Source organism: Ursus maritimus, unplaced genomic scaffold (assembly GCF_017311325.1).
Source record: "Ursus maritimus isolate PB19 unplaced genomic scaffold, ASM1731132v1 scaffold_8, whole genome shotgun sequence".
NCBI classification, from domain to species: Eukaryota; Metazoa; Chordata; class Mammalia; order Carnivora; family Ursidae; genus Ursus; species Ursus maritimus.
This window is the reverse complement of record NW_024426996.1, coordinates 81,127,687-81,146,247: the sequence shown is the minus strand read 5'-3', so window position 1 is coordinate 81,146,247 and position 18,561 is coordinate 81,127,687. Positions and strand designations below refer to the sequence as shown.

Below are 18,561 nucleotides of genomic sequence, written 5' to 3'. Positions count from 1 at the left end.
CCCCCCCCCCCCCGCCATGGGACCCTCCCCCCACCCCCCACCTCGGGCGGGCTGGGCACACCCACCTCGGGAGCCGGCCATGAAGCCCAGGATGAGGGCCTTCTCGGGCCGTGTGACTTTGTTGGCTGTCTTGAACATCTCCTGCGCGGCGAACATCTGCTCTCTCTGCAAGCGTGGAGAAGGGGTGTGGGTACCCGGGCCCTCCTAGCACCCCGCCTGCGTCCACCCGGAGGCCCATGCCGGGCACGCTGCGGGTGTGGGCGGCTGAGGCACACCACCTTCCCGGTGGCCCTCGCCTACCGCCTAGGGCACACCTACCGTGAGGGACAGGTTCTTCTTGGGCTGCTGCTGGGCAGGGGGCTGGGTCTGTGGGGCCACCATGGCCACCGGAGGTGTCTGGGCGGCCGGGGTGACGGCTGGGGGTGTGGTGGGTGTCAGGGGAGAGGTGGGCGTCGAAGGCGCAGATGCGGCTGGGCTTGGGCCGCTGTTGTACATGGGGGCCCTCTGCTTGAACTGCGCCGGCAGCACGGGGCTGGGGGTACTGGCTTCCTCCGGCGGCCGGCTGGCCTGCAGCCCGGCTTCCCGAGAAGATGGTGCTGTAAGCAGAGCGAGGTCTGGTGAGGGGGCTGGCAGGGCCGGGGGCTCCCCAGCCCCTCCTGGGGAAGGGGGGCAGGCTCTGCTCCACCTTCCAGCCCTGACTCCTCGACCCTGCTCATCCCGAGACCGCGGCTCCGGGTCCCCACGGGGCCGGAACCATGGGTGGCACTTAACAGCCCACTGGCGGGCTCGAGCCCCCTGAGACCCTCACCTTGAAGCCAAAGGTCTCGGGCTTTTCCACACCGGCAGAGGAGACGTGCAGGCCCAGGTCCCCCCACCTCCACCCACCGCCCCAGTAAGACAGGAAGGCCGCCGCCTCCAGCCCCACGACGCTGCTGGCCCCCGCGGCCCTCTCTGGCCACTTCCGCTCCCGGGCCCAAGCTCCTGGCGGGCAGTCAAGCCCCGTGGAGCAAGAGCCCCAGAGCCGAGGCCATTACCCGGGGCCCACCTTTTCTTCAGAAATCCTGGGACCGTGAGGGGACCCCTGGACTCTGAGGCGCGGTCAGCTAGGCCACCCCCTCTGCTCTCCCGCAGAACACGCTCCTGCCGGGCTGTGCAAAGGGGCCACTGCGTTTGCCCCCAGAAAGGGCAGAGCGGGTGAAAACTTTGGGTTCATTCCTGGAAACTCATGCTGGCAGGTCAGCACCAGCAGCAGCTCAAGGAGGGCACGGCACAGATGTTCTGATGGCCAGGGAAGCCCCGTGCCAGCAAGTCCGAGGCAGATGCTGCTCCGTCCCATCCCCAGCAGGGGGGCACTCCCCGGTGGGGGGCTCACCTGCCGGGCTCTCGGAGCTGGGGACGTAGGACGAAGCCGGGACCGCGCTGGGTGTGGCGGGCAGGTAGCTTGTGGAGGGCAGCGCGGGCTCGCTGTTCAAGGACCCGAGTTTCTGGAACACAGAGTTTACAGTCCCTCCGTGAAGGGGCCCAGGGCTGGCTCCACCATGACCCTCCACCCCCGACCCTGGGGCAGGAGAGCGGGCTCTGCTGTCCCCAGGGCTGGGCTGCCCCCATCCGCTTAGGGAGTTTCCCAAACCAGCTGCCTCTAAGGAGAGAAGGTTGTTCGAGGTCTCCTCTTACCACAAAGAAATGATAAAGGGAAGACTCCCTCGTCGTAGGAAATGAGGAAACAGCCTCACAACAGGAAGAAACTAAGCCGTTACCCAGAAACAACCCTGGCCTCACGGCCTTTCTGCAGCCCTGGCCTGTGGCCCTGAACCCACGAGCGGCACCGTGCGCGGTCTGCGCGGACAAGACTCCAAGCAGCAGGCTGTGTTTGGCCGCGGATGTCCCCCACGGTGGGCGGGCCCCACGCCCCACACGCAGGTCCCACGGCCGGCACTGCCATTCCCAGTGGACAGAGGGGAAACCAAGGCACAGCAGTGAGGAGACTCGCCACGGAGCTCCCCCAGAGAGCACGTGGGGGAGTGCGTAGAACCCTAGGGCGCCGCCCACGTCAGGGCCTCCGGGCAGCGCTGCCCCTCGCACCCGCATCTTCCCCGCAGGGCACGCTGTGTGGCTAAGCGCCGGGACAAGAGGGAGCACACAGAACGGCTGCGTGAGGAGTCGGGGGGCAGACGTGGAAGGCGCCACAGCAGCGCCGAGCCCCACCTGTGTGGACACCAGGCCAGCTGCGTAATCGGGGGTGGCGTTCTCCACGACGGTCTCTTCCTTGGCCGGCTTTTCCACCACTTCCGCATCTGCCGACAAAGCAGAGTCCGTGCCAGCGCGCCCGAGGGCTCGGCACCCTGCGAGTGGGCCCCCAGGGTGCGGGAGGGGCCCATGCCAGCCGCGCACCCCCAGCCAGCGTCCGGAAACACCACTCTGGGCGGGGGCTTCGGACACAGCGTCCGGGCAAAGGCGGCAGCGAGCGAGTTGTAGGAAAGGTCTGCCCCGTGTGATCACAGCTCCCCCATTAGGGATGGTCTTGTTGAGACAGAAAAGCCGCCAGAGGCATGAGAAAGCCAGGCCTCGGTGAGAAGAGGAAGCGGGACGGGTCGGAGGCACAGCCCGATGGCCCGGACCCTGCGGGGAGCCCCGCCTACGTACCCAGCGTCTTCCTCCTCCTCTTTGCCTCTCGGCCAGCACCCACCATATCCAGCTCAGAAATGTCGAGCAGCTGCCGGAACAGACAGAAGCCCAGCCTTAGCTGCGGCATGAAGGACGCCGGGCCGGTCTGCTCAGGCCATGGAGGCCAGAGGGGAAGTGCCCACCTTCACTCCCCTCTCCTTCCGCAGAGGAGTCCTCGAAGGCGGGATGGGGGTCCGGTTCCCGGCAGGGCTGAAGACACTGGGGGTGGTGGGACTTCTGAAGGGTGCCTGCTTCGGGATGCCTTTGAGCGGGGCTGCAGAGAGGATGGCGCCCATCAGTGGCCGCCCGGGACGGGGCTGTCCCACACAGCAGGACTTTGGGGAGTGGCTTGTCTCCTGCCACTTCCACACCTTCCTACACGGAGCAGAGGCCACTCCGCCAGCACACTCCAAGGAAGGAGGCGCTCGGCTGCCCGCTTCGCCAGCCCAGTGCCCTTCCCGCCCCCCGCGAGCCTGTCAGACGCTCAGCAGGTGTGACCCCAATTTCCACCGACTGGCTGTATCTCCGAGGGTGGGTGGAGGTGACCTCACCAGGGCACCTGCGACCCTGGGCCTTAGGGAGTGAAGGCCACCTTCACTTGGGTAGCCAAGCACTCAGGCGTCGAGTCAAAGAGCAAGGCCATAGGAAGTGATGACATCACAGCCAGTCTATGACATTTTTGCCAAAAACACCAACAAAAACAAAGATGCCACACTTCCAGCCATCCACCCAACACACCGAGTCTTTCAACAGCCCAGATGGGACTCTCGACCTAGCTTCCTTCTTACAGCCCTCAGCGAGTGGATCTGTCCCCGGCTAGACCCCCACATGCACTGCAGCCAGAATCCCCCTGCCCTCTCCCCGAGTCTGGTCACCAGTCTGTCAAAACAGAGCTGCCTGACACAGGGACTGTACTACCTGAACAGGGCCTGTCCCTGTCGCCGGGCATCTGGCGACTCCCACCTCCCGCCTCCAGGACCCCATCTCAGCACTCACACAGACCCACACACGCTCGGGTCTCACACCATGATGTGGGCCCAGGGTATACGTGGCCCCCTCCCGGCACCGCAGGGACCAGGGCAGAGAAGCACGCTGGACCTTGAACTGGACGCTGTGTCAAGGACATAGTGACCACGCCACTGCCCTCAGGACACCTCGCTGGGGCGGGCCCTACAGAAGGGGACAAGACTTCCACCAACAGGTGTGTGCATCTGTTCTGTTTTCAGGTGCCCCAGCTTCCCTGATGTTCAGTCGGCCCTGGGACGTGGGACAATGGCCGTTCTGCCCTCTTGCCCTTTGAGTTTTGTCCAGTGCCTTCTGGGGTCAAAGCCCCAGGGCAACTGGGTTTCTCTTCACAGCACGTGTGCAAGGCTTTCTGTATCCAACCCTGAGGGAAGGAGCGAGGCACGGCCTGAGAACATGACTTTGGGGCACTTTCCTCTCCATCTGCAGGGGGCGCCCCTTTCCCTCCCCCCACAGAACAGCTCTGGGCTCGACCCACGCCAGCCTGGGGGCGCCTTGAGGGAAACCAGCACTTCCCTCAAATTCTGGCCTGGCTCCAATTAGCATGTTCACACATAACCTTCCAGGTCCTTCTGCAGGTGGAAAACCTGAACTCAACCCTGGGCGGTCTCCTCATTTCACGCGTTCCTTTCACCTCAAGGCGACATTTAAATGACGCTGCTAACAAGGAAAGACCCCATCTTTGAGGTCGAGCCCCAATCTCTGACAAGCAATGGACAGCTCAGACCCAGGGGCCGGCCCAGGAGCGCGTCCTGTGGCTCCACACGTGGCCTTACTTGTGGTGTCCATCTTCCGGAGCAGCCCCCGGCCCTTGGCGTGGAAGGGCACCCCCGCGCTCCTCTTCAGCTGCTGGGCCGTCTCGGTGGCTGGAAGAGGGTTGCGTTAGGTCAGCCAGGCGCCTTTAGCCGCAGGTGCGTTACTGCCTCACTCGATCGGGCCCACGAAGAAGGCGCATGTGTTAGGGAGACAGACCCGTGTCTGTACGGATGCTAAGTAAGCATCCACGCGTCCCCTGAGAGGCCCAGCCCGATTTCCAGGTCGTGTTTTCTGCTTAGCAAACAGAGCCGGGGGCGGAAGAACCGCACTCCCGAGGTCCCGAGAGGGGCCCTCTCTCTCCCCGGGGGCTGGAGGGAGGCCCCATGGGCACGGTGGAGCGTCCTCACCGGCGGTCACCGGGCAAGGTGTGACGTTTCTCCTCACAGATGCAGAAATACAAGGAAGTAAACAAGGTTTTCCCGAGATGGCTCGGTGGGGACGGGAGAAGGGGAAGGTGACCCGCGAGGCCGGGGCCAGAGGCTCGTGCCCAGCACCAGGTCCCGTCCCGGCGGGGGAGCGCCTGCTCGCTGCTCGGGCACCGGGGCCTGAGGCTGCGCCCGAGCCACGTCCTGCCGGCGCCGTGCAGCAGCCCCGGACCCCGGATACCAGATTCTCGGCAATCCGGGCATTTACGTATGTGGTGAATACCAAGTCCATGGCCATTCAAAATAAAAGTTAACTGAAATCTGTGTTTTACAATTTGAAGGAATCAATTTCCTTGCCTTTTTTCTGGCAAATATCTTCCACACACATTTTACACACCACTATTTGAGAAAACATTAAATAAAATGGCTAAACATGTTTAAGGTCAAAGGGACATCATCTGCAACTCCAGAAAAAAGCAAAGTTACAAGAGAGTCCAGCCTTTCTTATTGCCCACGTGACTCGTGACTCTGTTTGTAACAAAGATTACAGACATTTGAACCTAAAAATTCTAAAGTTTCTAAAGCAGACTTCAGAACACAATTTAGCATAGCAATAAATAAATTTCTTAAAAAAAAAAAACCCAAACCCAAAACTTTATGTAGCTGGCTATCTTCAACACTAGGTATCATAAAATCTAAAAGAACTCTAGAAATAAAAACCGCAGAGGAAGACAGAAGCGTGATCTGAGCCGTCAGAGTCCCCAGCGCCGCAGGGCCTCCGAGGGGGGGGGCACTCACATTTCTGCAGGAGCTCTGCCCTCAGCGTGGCGCTCTTCGGTTTCCTTTTTAACTGGAAATGTTTCACTGGGGGAGTGAGGGGTCCGGCGAGGGTCGTCAGGGCGTTTTTATTCAAGTACTGGCACTCCAGTGGCAGCATGGCGGACGCTTCACACTCGTTCACTGCTTATTCGAGAACCAACACAACACGTTAGAGGCTGCGTCCCCCTCACACGGGCCACAGCTTGCACAGCTCATGTGAAAACATGAACCAAAATGCAGTCTCCTATTTATAGTCCTGGATCTTCCACTTTGTTATCAAGACAGAAGACAAGTGCACGGACTCCCCAGAGCCTCCGCTCCACCATCACCCAACAGTCAAGGCCGCCAACACGGCTGGGGTCAGACGGGCGGCCCGGCTGCTACGTCCCGGCCTGCCTGGTCCTCCTCAGCCTGGGCACCGCAGATGTTCTCTGACACCACCGTTTTTGGAGGGCGTTGTAAGCATCCCAAGGGCTTCGGAAATGCCGAAACACGCCCCCAGCAGCAGGAAGGGAAAGTCTGCGGTGGTCACAGCCAGGGGTCTCTCCCAGCCCCTGCTGAACCCCGGCCCTCAGAAGCAGCACCCAGGCAGCTCCCTGGCTCTGCGTGCTCACCCAGGAGTCAGAGCTCAGGAGAAACCTGGGGGGAAGGAGCTCGAACCCAGCCCCCACTCTTCTTGTGCACCTCTCTCCCCCCATGCCACTCCCTCTAGGACCAGGTCCCACAGGAGCCAAGGAGCCCACCTGGAGCTGAAGACAGAGCAGGCCCTTCCCACCCAAGAGACGTCACCCAGGTGGGCATGGTGCTCACCTGGACCCTCGTCAAGCTAAGCACCAGGACAGAGACCTCTCGGCTTTGCTTCTAGGCGCTCCGGCAGTACCCGCGGAGCGTGTGCGCCATCAGAGATCAAGTGAGGACCGACAGAGTGTGACGGGAGGGTCACCTCGTAGGGGAAAAGGGATGTCACGGGCCGCCTGCGGAGGACGGCCCGGCCACTGGCCCTGCGGCAGCACGGGTCCCATCTCTAAGGGGCACGTCAGGTCCAGCTCTCCAAACGAGGAGACGAACCCGGGGAGGAACAGCCGGCCTCCTCCTCTAGGTTCTTTCTGACCCTTTGCGAACACTTCCTAAGTGGTTTTCAGCTCACGTTCAAAACAACTGAACTGGTGGTATTTTCGACACACATTCTGAGCCTCTACTCTGTGCCAGGGAATGTTCTAGGCTCTGGAGTTGCAACCCGAAGGGACAAAGCCCATAGCCTCAATGAGCTGAGCAGGAGAGAGCGCACGTGAACCCAAGAACAGTAACAAACGTCAGATCAAGCACGTGCGGTCTGCAGCGGCCTGCGGGCTGCCCCCAGGTGGTTTCCAGAGACTCTGGCCAGAAGCTAGGTGGCAGCATCCGGGGTGGCAGGGACAGACCGTGCACACAGCATGCAGGCCCATAATGCAACACTCTAGACGCCAAATTCACTTCAGAAAAGAGGTTTAAAGGAGGACCTGTTTCCCTCCTCCCACCATGAAACACACACACAAATACCCTTTTCTCTAAGTTCTCCTAAAATATCTTGAACGTTGGGATTCTGCTCTTCGAGGTCAAGGTTAAGCGAGCCTGTGTCGGGAAAGGACTTCAGGATGTCAGCTACCATGAGAACCCAGGGGTCCGAGTCCAGGGTGGCGAGCTGGATAATCTCTGCCAGGGCGCCCTTCATCTGCCAAGAAAGGAGAGACCGTAGTCCTGAGTGGGGGTGGGGGGCAGAGACACCACCCCTGCCTACCCTGCCTGGGAGCCCCCCACGACTCTGACACGCGCCAGAGCCTTGCTCAGGACCGCAGGACGGAGGCAGGCAGAAGGCAGAGGGGCCCCCTTCGCACCCCACTGTAGCTTCCGCGGGGCACCGACCGTGTTGGAGCCCTAGAGCGCCGCCTCCATGCCGGGCCCTGTCCTCACGGGAGCCCGCGGGCTCTCCTTCCTCTGTCCCCCGGCCCAAGGCCGCCTCTGCCAGGCGTGACGCCCACTCGCACCGAGGCCCCCACCTCGGCCCTCGCCCCACAGCCCCCGAGGTGGCTCCCCGTGTGCCGACACGCAGCAGACGGGAGGCCGTCCGAAGACGAAGACAAAGACGAGTGCCCGCCTTCAAGTGCGCGTCACCCAGACCCCCCGGCAGCCGCCGCCACCCCGTTCAGGAGACCTGCTTTGGGGCGCCTTCGGGACGGGGAGACGGCCTCCTGCCGCGTGACCCCCGGCTGGAGCCTGGGGAGGCCCAGACGCAGCTCCTCTCCATCCCTCAGACCTGAGATTCGCCCTCCCGGCCGGACGCAGTCACCACACCCACTGCACGGCGGGTCCCTCCCCTGCCAGGAGGTCAAAGCTCGGAGCTGTTCGACTCTGCCACCGGGCGCCCCCTGTCAGCCACACACAGGACCAGGCGCCAGTGAATGGGGTTCTAAAAGAAATACGCTCTTCTCAGGGCAAAAACTGTAAACATTTATTTTTTAACATCTGCATGGGGGGGCTTTTTGTTATGGAAGGTCCTTCTAGCTGAGTTATAAGCTCTGTGCTGCATCAAAAACAAAAAGGCACAAAATGAAAGTTTAAACGATGTTGCTTGTCCCTTACTACAAAGAATTAAGGGTAAAAACATGTGTCAAGCAAACTAAAATTAAAAATGAAAATATGACTATCTAAATGTGTTTTCCGTGGCTCAGTAAGATGGCAGGTTCCACTGTGGGCGATCACCCCCAAAGCACTGAGAACAAGAAACGCAGACTGTGTGTGAGGAAAGTCCTGCGCACCCACACTCGCAGAGGACACCGCGGGGGGGAGAGGCCGCAAAGGTGATGTGGTCCCCATGGGCGGGCACACCTCACACACCCGGGAGACCAGCATCAAACACACAGGCGACGGTCGATGTTGGCAGAGGGGCAGAGAGACTGGAGCCCCCTGGACACACTGCTGGGCACGCGGCGCTGGGAGCCAGGCTGGTGGCTCCTCAGAGATGAGCATGGAGACCAGCCAGCTACAGTGGGTCCTACGGGGCCGTGGCAAGAATGAGGCCACCACACACGCGCCGATACGGAAGCCTCACAAGATGAGATTTACAACGAGCCAGACCCTTCTAATAACCTACCCGTTCTACAGACCCCGAGTCTCTCCCAAGAGCCAGGCGAGGTGGGGTGTGAGGGATACAGACACAAGCAAGACGCAAGACCTGGTCTCAAAATGCTCACAAGTGAGCACAAGATAAACGAAGAATCCACGAAAGTCTAGTGTTTTCAGTTGAATTGTACTCCAAAAAGATACACTGGAGTCCTAACGGCCAGAACCTCAGAACAGGACTGTGTCTGGAAACAGTCAAGTTACAACGAAGCCATTAGGCTAGGCCCCATCCAACATGACCAGTGTCGTTATAAAGAAGGGAAATGTGGACGCAGAACCAGACACTCAAAGAAACACAAGGTGAAGACAAAGCGACAAAATGGCTACGTGGCGGGAGTGACGCCCCCACCAGGCTCCAGAGACCAGCGGAAGCCACTCCAGGTTAGGAGAGGCACCCAGAGCTGTGAGACGGTGTATTTCTGTTGTCCTAAGCCACCTAGTTTGTGGTACTCTGTTCCAGCAGCCCCAGCAAACTAATACAACAACCATGAGGCAAAACGGACGATATTTTATAAAAATGTCAAAAAAAAAAAAAAAAAAGAAAAGAAAAAAGGCAGCGAGGTTAAAACCAAAAAGACTGCTGTTATGGACTGAACTGTGTCCCCCTCAAACTAGCAGAAAAGACCCTAATCCCCAGTGTGGTGGTAGTGGGAGGTGATAAGGTCCCGTGGGCAGGGTGTCCACAACAGGACTGGTGCCCTCGTATAAAAGAGATGCCAGAGCTTTCTCACTGCATGAGCGCAAAGCCGGAAGGAAGCCGGCCCTCGCAAGACACTGAATCAGCCAGCACCTTGAACCTGCACTTCCCAGCATCCAGAATTGTAAGAAATGTCTGTTGTTGAAATGCCGTATTTTGTTACGGCAGTCCAGACCACTTTTAGATTAAACAAGGTCTTCAACAAGAATCCTACCTTCAGCCATGTTCTCACGGCTTTCACTGGGTTTCTGGGGGGAGACAGATGCTGGAATAAGAAAGGAGCTTCCAGTCCTTGCCAAGAGGGCAATCTGGCGTGCGCTGCTGGAACATGGCATGCCCTCATGAGTGCGTGCACTCGCGCTCTCCCTCCCTCCCTCTCTCTCTCTCATACACACACACACGCACACACATTCGTGAGCAAGAGAGTTGGTCTGCATCTAAATACACGGTTGGAGACAGATTCGGGACTCAGAGGAAAATAAAACTGGCTTCCAATCTCACAGCATGTCTGAGGGTGCACTCCTGATACACTGAAGACCCATCAGTGAATAGAAGGGCTACAAAGTGAAAAGAAATGAGAGAGGCACATCTAATGACGTCTTAAAACTTAAAAAGGACAAGCCATAAACCAAAAAATTTATTACTATGTATTGAAATGAAAGATTTCTGTTCAGTGAAGGGCAAATAAAAAAGCTAACAGACAGGTAACAGAATGGCAGATGCAATCTGTAATGTTCAAAACCAGCAGTGTTTACTATCCAAAATATACAGAGTCCCTGAAATCAACAAGATAGTAACCCTAATAGAAACAAAGGCAGATGTCTTTTTTTTTTTTTTTTAGATTTTATTTATTTGATAGAGAGAGAGAGCACAAACAGGGGAGCAGCAGGCAGAGGGAGAAGCAGACTCCCCACTAAGCAGGGAGCCCGATACGGGACTCAATCCCAGGACCCTGGGGTCATGACCTGAGCCAAAGGCAGACGCTTGACTGAGCCGCCCAGGCGCCCAAAGGCAGGTGCTATTAACAGGCAGTGGACGAGGCGGAAATGTGAGAAGGCAGCGGACGCAGGCACAGCCTCCCTCAGATGAGCACCAGGCAGTGCTTTCCAACCATCTGATCCACAAAAACAGGAACGTGCACAAAACCGAGGGGGAGGGGTGGGGGGAATACACGCGCTGTCAGGCACTGCAGGTGGGAGTATGGACAGTACGATGTCACCACTTAAGCAAATACATTCTATGACCCAACACTTCCACCTCTGGGCATAGATTCCAAAGAACTCTCCAGAGTGACGCACGGGTAAGAAGGTCTGTGCTACAGTGCAACTCTCACAGCCAGGCCGGAGGCAGCCTGCCACCCAGGGCTGGAGAGGGACGTGCACAGGGACACCGAGTGTGCGGGCACTGATACTGACTATTTTAGGGCTTGTGGGCCACGTCAAAAAAAAAAAAAAAGGAATGACACAGCTTTGAACAATCCTTTGAATAACGCGCAAACATTCTTAGCTCATAGACCTTGCGAACAGGTCACAGCCCAGGTTGTCAACCCCAGGATTAGATGAAAAGCAACATGGGTTAATCTGAAAAATAATGTTTCGTTTAAAAACTCTGAAGTACATGAGACAAATAATTTACATCAATTAAAATAATATGCCCTGAAGGATTTGAGCAGATACGCTACCAAAGATTTGCGATGCGAGACTGACAAGAGAAGATGCCCAGCGTCACTAGTGACTATGGAAACACAAACTGAACCCTGTGAGAGCGCCTGAGAGGACAAAGACACTATCAAACGTAGAGGCCGGCAGCTGGAGCCCTGTCCACTGCTGGTGGAGGGTGGCAAGGGACCACCACTCTTGGAGAGCAGTCTGCCAATTTCTTTAGAAGCAAAACAAACAGGGGCACCTGGGTGGCGCTGTCGGTTAAGCGTCCAGCTCTCGATTTCAGCTCAGGTCATGATCTCAGAGTCTTAAGATCCAGCCGCAGCAGGCTCTGGGCTCAGCAGGGAGTCTGCTTGAGATTCTCTCTCTCCCTCTCTCTCTTCCCCTCCCCATGTGCTCTCTCTCAAATAAATAAATAAATCTTTAAAGGGGGAAAAAAAGGAAGTGGAACACACACCTAGCACCTAGCCACCCCTCTCCTGCGTGTTTCCCCCGGAGAACAACAGTCCGCACAAGGACAAATCCGTCTCTGGAGCATGTCCATAGGAAGCAGCCTACTTAGTCAAAGTTAAGAACTACAGGGGCACCTGGCTGGCTCCGTCGGAGCATGCAACTCTTGATCTCAGGGTCACTAGTTTGAGCCCCAGGCTGGATGCAGAGATTACTTAAATAAACTTACAAAAAAAGTTATAAGGTGGGGCACCTGGGTGGCTCTGTAGGTTAAGCATCTGCCTTTGGCTCGGGTCATGATCCCAGGGTCCTGGGATCGAGCCCCATGTCGGGTTCTCTGCTCAGCAGGGTGTCTGCTTCTCTGTCTCCCTCTGCCTGCTGTTCCACCTGCTTGTGCTCTCTTTCTCTCTGTGTCAAATAAATAAATATCTAAAAATAAATAAACAAATAGTGTTAAAAAAAGGAAAAGTTTTCTTAATACCAAGAAAATAAAAATGCTTTTCAGAAAAGTAAACTACCCAGAATGGCCTAATTGTTTTGCAATCTAGCTAGTAAGTTCTTTATTGTAACTTCTTATAATATGGAGGTGCCTGGGGGGCTCAGTTGGTAGGGCACGTGACTCTTAATCTTGGGGTCATTGAGTTCAAGCCCCATGTTTGGTGTAGAGCTTACTTACAAAAAATTAAAAATTCTTGAAATATGGACAAAGTCCCAGAACTACATATATTGATGTATATCAATGAAAAAAGCTGATATATCTATATTAAAGCCAGACAAAAAAAGACTTTAAGGACAAAACATTACCACATATAGAAATCTCTATATGACGATCCATGGTTCAGTTCACCAGGCAATTATAATAATTCTAAATTTACATGTACCTAATAACATAGCCTCAAAATATATAAAGCAAAAGTTGATAAAACTGTAAGGAGGAATAGACAAATCTATATCATAATAGACATCAACATACCCCCGTAATTGGTAAAATAATTTTTAAAAAATCAGTAAGACTATAGTAGACCCATGCAGTACAACATACAGATCGACCTAATGAACATGTACTGGGCAGTGGGGCTCAAAACTAGAGAACAAACATGCTTCTCCAGTTCAGTCACCATGGTTACAACTGACTACATATCTCGCTATTAAGCAAATCTTAAATTTCAAACAACTGAAATAATGTAGACTGTATTCTCTGACAAGCACTCAATACAGCTACAATTCACCAACAAAAACATAACTAAAATCTCTCCCTCTCCAACGTATGGAAACTAAGAATTCTAAACTACACAGGATCAGTGAAGGAATCATCATAGAAATGAGGAAATACTGTGACTTAGTAATGAAAATGGTATTTATCAAAACTTGCAGGATGCAGCTAATGCTGGGATTAGAAGAAAATTTATGGCTTTACACATATATTTTAGGGGAAAAAAAGATGAAAAATGAGGTCAGAATCCAACTTAAGAGATTAGAAAAAGAACAAAATAAAAAAGAAAGAAGAAAATAATGAAAGTGCAAAAAAGTAGTGGAACAGAAAACAAATACATAACAGAGACTATCAACAAAGCCAAAAGTTGTACTTTGAAGTCTTAGAAAATTGACAAATATCTGGTGAGATGAATCAAGAAAAAGAAAAATGAGAAGAAAAAAAAAGAAAAATGAAAAAGGGAACATCACTGCACATGCTTCTGATATTAAACAGATAAAAGGATATTAACTACTTTACGCTAATAAATTTAAAGTTTTAGTAGAAATGGCTGATCCTTTAAAAAATATATAACATTTAACCTTTACTTAAGAAGACTATAAAACCAAAAATCAATACTCAAAATCTTCCCACAAAGGAAATCCAGGTCCCCCATATGGTTTTATTACTACGTTTTACCATACATTTAGGAAGAAATAATTTGACTATTAAACTTCCAAAGAAAAGGAAGACAGAGGATACACTACAATCCCTTTTATAAGGAGGGTAGCAAAACTTCATACCAAAATCTGACAAGACAATATGAGAAAGTAAAACTAGAGGGGTGCCTGGGTGGTGCAGTTAAGCACCCTACTCTTGGTTCTGGCTAAGGTCATGATCTCAGGGTCGTGGGATCAAGCCCCATAATGGGCTCCGTGCTCAGCACAGAGTCTGCTTGAGATTCTCTCTCCCTCTTTGTCTGCCCTTCCTGCTCATGCTCTCTCTAAAATAGATAAATAGAGGCGCCTGGGTGGCACAGCGGTTAAGCGTCTGCCTTCGGCTCAGGGCGTGATCCCGGCGTTCTGGGATCGAGCCCCACATCAGGCTCCTCCGCTAGGAGCCTGCTTCTTCCTCTCCCACTCCCGCTGCTTGTGTTCCCTCTCTTGCTGGCTGTCTCTATCTCTGTCGAATAAACAAAAATAAAATCTTTAAAAAAAATAGATAAATAAATCTTAAGGAAAAAAAAGAAGAAAAAGTAAAATTAGAGGTTAATCTCACCCAAGAACATAAATACAAAATTCCTACACAAAGTATCAGGACAACGTAATCCAACAATATAAAATGGCTAAATGGGGGCACCTGGGTGGCACAGTTGGCTGAGCCTCTGACTCTTAGTTTCAACTCAGGTCATGATCTTGGGGATTCTGGGATCAAGACCCACGTTGGCTCCACACTCAGTGCAGAGTCTGCTTCAATGCGCATGGAGTCACAGTGTGACTGGAAATGTCTAGAAAAGATAAATTCTTAGACACAGAAAGCAGATTAGCGGTTGCCTCAGGCTGGGGAAGGTGAGAGTAGTGGTGAAGGGGGAGACTGCAAACGGGTATGGGTTTATTTTGGGGCTGATGAAAATGTTTTAAAATGGACTAGGATGATGGTCACACAACTCTGAATATACTAAAAACCACTGAACTGGACATTTCAAATGAGTGAATTGTATGGTATATGAATTATATCTCAATAGAACTCTTAAGAAAACTCATTCATGACTACAACTTTAAAAAAAAAATTTAGGGGGTGGGCGTCTGCGGGGCTCAGTCAGTTAAGTGTCTGCTTTCAGCTCAGGTCATGATCCTGGAGTTCCAGGATTGACGCCCATTTCAGGCTCCCTGCTTTTCTCTCTCCCTCTGCTCCTCCCCCTACTTGTGCTCTCTCACTCGCTCACTCTCTCAAATAAATAAAATCTTAAAAAAATTTTTTTTTAATTTAGAAATAGGGGCACCTGGGTGGCTCAGTTGGCTGAGTGTCTGCCTTCTGCTCAGGTCATGACCTTGGGGTCCTGGAATCAAGCCAGCATCTGGCTGTCTACTCGGCAGTGAGTCTGCTTCTTCCTCTCCCTCTGTGATCTCTCTCCCTCTCCCTGTCTCTCAAATAATTAAAAAAAAAAAAAAATTTTTTTTTAAGATTTTATTTATTTATTTGAAAGACAGAGCCAGAGAGAGCCAGCGGGAGGAGGAGACTCCCTACCAAGCAGGGAGCCCGATCTGGGGCTCGATCCCAGGACCCCGGGATCATGACCTGAGCCAAAGGCAGATGCTTAACTGACTGAGCCACCCAGGTGACCCTAAATAAATAAAATCTTTAAAAAAAAAGATAGGGGTGCCTCAGTGGCTCAGCTGGTTAAGTGTCTGCCTTCGGCTCAGGTCATGATCCCCACATCGGGCTCCCGGCTCAGCGGTAAGTCTGCTTGTGCCTCTCCCTGCCGCTCCCCGCTTGTGCTCTCTTTCTGTGTCAAATGAATTAAAAAATATATATATTAAAAAAATTTTTTTAAATAAATAAAATATTAAAAAATCTAGAAATAGAAGAGAATTTCCTTAACCAGATAAAATCTATCTACTAAAAATAACAGGAAACATAATACTTATCAGCAAAACAGTCAAAGTTCTCATTGTGTGATCAGAAAAAAAGACAAATGTACTGGAGGGGTCCTGGTAAGTGCAGTAAGGCAGGAAAAAGAAACAAAAAGTAATTGGAAAGAAATTAGTGAGTACACAGAAAAACAAAGAGTCAACAGGAAAATATTGCCATTAGTAAGCCTTTAACACAGAAGCTATTCACAAACTCATCTAAAAAAATAAGTTTTAACAGATACCATTTACAACAGCATGAAAAATATGAAATATCTAATAACACATCTAACAGGAGATGAAAGACCTCCATGAAGAAAATCATAAACTTTATAACAAATATTGAAGAAGATCTAAACAGGAAGGTATGCTTATATTCATGATTTATCAGTGAATATTAAGATGCTTTCACCCCAGAATGCACTGTAAATTCAACTCAGTCTTAATTAAAATGCTAATATGATGTATGTGTAACCTGAAGAGTGAAGATTAAATATATACAGAAGTAGAAACAACTAAGAATAGCCTAAGACGTCCCTGAAGAATAAAGTGGGAGGGTCTGCTGTGAGCTGGCAGGACTTTGTATACAGTGGCGGTAATAGGACATAGCGGGTTGTTGGCACAGCGATACATAAATAGCCTGAAGAAACAGAGCAGAGCCCAGACACAGACCCACAGAAGTGACAGTGCAAATCAACAGGGAAAGACAGCTGCTGGACTAATTGGACATCCATGTGGAAAACAAAATCGGACTCCCAGCTTCACACAATGATCAATCCCAGGGGGATGGAAGACTCCAATGTGAAAGGCAAACTGAGCCGCTCAAACCAGACGGCAGGAGCGCCATCCGGCCGGGCAGGGCACGGCGTCCTCGACAAGACAAACGGCCCCACTCACAGAGGAAGGCAAGACTGGCACGGGCACCCGGTCACAGCTGAGAGCGTCGGTACCTCCACGGAGTCTGTGAAAAAGCCTACGTGAGGCTTAAAACTGGAAAACCACTGAAAAATGACTGCTAGCCAACATTTATAGATATGTGTGTTTTTAAAAAACTTTATAACAACAACAACAAAACAACAACAAAAAAGACTGTAGGAAAAAAGATGTGAAGAGGTAACTCACAAAAAAGAGAATCAGTGAATAAATACATGAAAGGATACTCAACCATGTCAGTATTACGGCAAACACAAATCAAAACCACCCAACGTGGTGACTGTACTTAATAATATCGTATTGCATATTTAAAAGTTGCTAAGAGAGTAAGTCTTAAAAGTTCTCATCCCAAGAAAAACAAATTCTGCAGGTACGGTGAACTTACTGTGCTGATCGTATGCAATATACGCAAACATTGTATCATTACGTTGCATGTCTGAAGCTGATATAACATTGTACGTCAGATACACCTCAATTTAAAAAAATGGGCACCTGCGTGGGACCAACTCTTGGTTTTGCTCAGGTCCTGATGTGAGGGTCCTGTGGTCCAGCCCCAACGGGGGCTCCCTGCTCAGCGGGGCGTCCGCTTCTCTCTCTGCCCCTCCCCCCTCACGTGAGCGCGCGCTGTCTCTCTCTTTCAAAGAAATAAGTAAATCTTTACAAAGATAAAAATAAATTTAAAAATGGTGAAGGTACTTTGGGAAAAAACAAACAAGAGAACCCCCCCAAACACCTTCAGATACCCAGCAGGCTGGCAAGTGTGGGTGAGGAGTTTCATCCGATACAACCACTTGGAAAAACAATGGAACCTAGCGCCCCGACCCCGCAATCCCACCCTGGATACACACCCCAGAGAAGGGCGTGCTCACTGACACCCTAGGCCAACGCAGTAACGCTGGCAACTGCATTACTCAAACAGCTGAAAGCCGTCCCCAAGCCGCTGTCTCCCCAGGACAGGACGGATGGAGCGCCGCCCGCTCAGGCAAGGGAACACTCTTCAGCAAGGAGAGTTAACGCGGAGCGGCGGCCGCGTGGACGCGTCGACCCCAGGCACGCGCACGCGCACAGCGGGCGCCGCCGCCCCCGCCAACCGCACAGATGCACCTGCGCCCGGCTCACCTGGCCGCAGCCAAGGTACACGCACCGCGACCGCAGCGGCGCGAAGCTGAAGCAGCTTTCCTGCTTCAGCATTCTGAAAATCCGGCTTTCCTCGCCAGAACCACCACGCGGTGCGCCGCGGCGGAAAGCACAGAAGACAAACCTCGCGTCCCCGCTCACCGCAACCACGTGAAGTCTTCGTGCGTGGAAAGAGCCGAAAAACACGCGGCCCTCAACGAGCGGCTACTCCGTGAGGGGCGCACAACACGCCCGGCCTCCGCCGCCCTCCCCGGCCCGGATCACGGCCCCGGGACCCTGCGTCCTCCGGCGGCTCCCCAGCCTCCCCTCCCGGCCGGTGGGCTCCAGCTGCTCCCCACCAGCGACCCGGGCGCGGGGAGGGTGGGGCCTGCGGGGCCGACGGTCCGGACACAGGCAGGCCTGACCGGGGAGGACTGAAAGCGGGTCCGTGGGGAGGGGGGCGTGAGGGTCGGGGGGTCCGGGCGCAGAAATGAGGGTCCGTGGGGAGGGGGTGTGTGAGGGTCCCGGGGCGGGAATGAGGGTCTGTGGGGAGGGGGGCGTGAGGGTCGGGAGGGTTCCGGGTGGCCGTGAAGGTCCGGGGCAGGGCTGCGAGGGGGTAGGCAGGGACGGTCGGAGAGGAGGGGGCTGGGCCCGGGGTCTCGGGTCACTGGAAGTGACGGCCCCGCGCCCCCACCGCCGCCCGCCTCACCTCGTCCACGGTGCGGCGCGGGAGGTGCAGCGTCCCGAGCAGCAGCTTGAGCTTCACGGCCGATGAAAGGCCGTGGAAGCAGAGGCGGATGTTGTCGATGACCGCGGCGGTGAGCAGGGAGGCGATGCTGGGCGGCGCCCACAGCTCGTCCGTGGCCCCCAGCTTGTTGTGCAGCCACAGGCCCGTGTCGCTCTCCCGCATGGACGCCATCTTGGGGGGAGAAAGCCGGGCGCTGCCGCGCCGGCATCTTATGAAGACACCTACGCGCCCGCGGCGAGGACCCCCAACATGGCGGCGCCCGCCGGGGCGGGCCGGTGACGTAGCCAG

General features: G+C 53.8%; 1 protein-coding gene across 2 annotated transcripts in view; it reads right to left on the bottom strand.

Annotated features, from left to right (window-relative positions):
- NELFA (negative elongation factor complex member A) overlaps positions 1-18,560 on the bottom strand; it is a 19,374-nt gene extending 814 nt beyond the window's left edge. The window contains exons 1-10 of one of the 2 annotated variants that reach the window (XM_040624892.1): positions 18,235-18,560; positions 7,227-7,398; positions 5,667-5,831; positions 4,464-4,553; positions 2,808-2,938; positions 2,644-2,713; positions 2,206-2,294; positions 1,373-1,484; positions 319-596; positions 66-165 (exon numbers count right to left, since the gene is read on the bottom strand). In XM_040624892.1, the coding sequence (XP_040480826.1) occupies positions 66-165; positions 319-596; positions 1,373-1,484; positions 2,206-2,294; positions 2,644-2,713; positions 2,808-2,938; positions 4,464-4,553; positions 5,667-5,831; positions 7,227-7,398; positions 18,235-18,444 (1,417 nt within the window). In that variant the 5' untranslated portion in view covers positions 18,445-18,560. The remainder of the gene's footprint in view (positions 1-65; positions 166-318; positions 597-1,372; positions 1,485-2,205; positions 2,295-2,643; positions 2,714-2,807; positions 2,939-4,463; positions 4,554-5,666; positions 5,832-7,226; positions 7,399-18,234) is intronic. The other variant, XM_040624893.1, reaches the window with a different exon arrangement.
- Position 18,561: the final 1 nt, after the last annotated feature.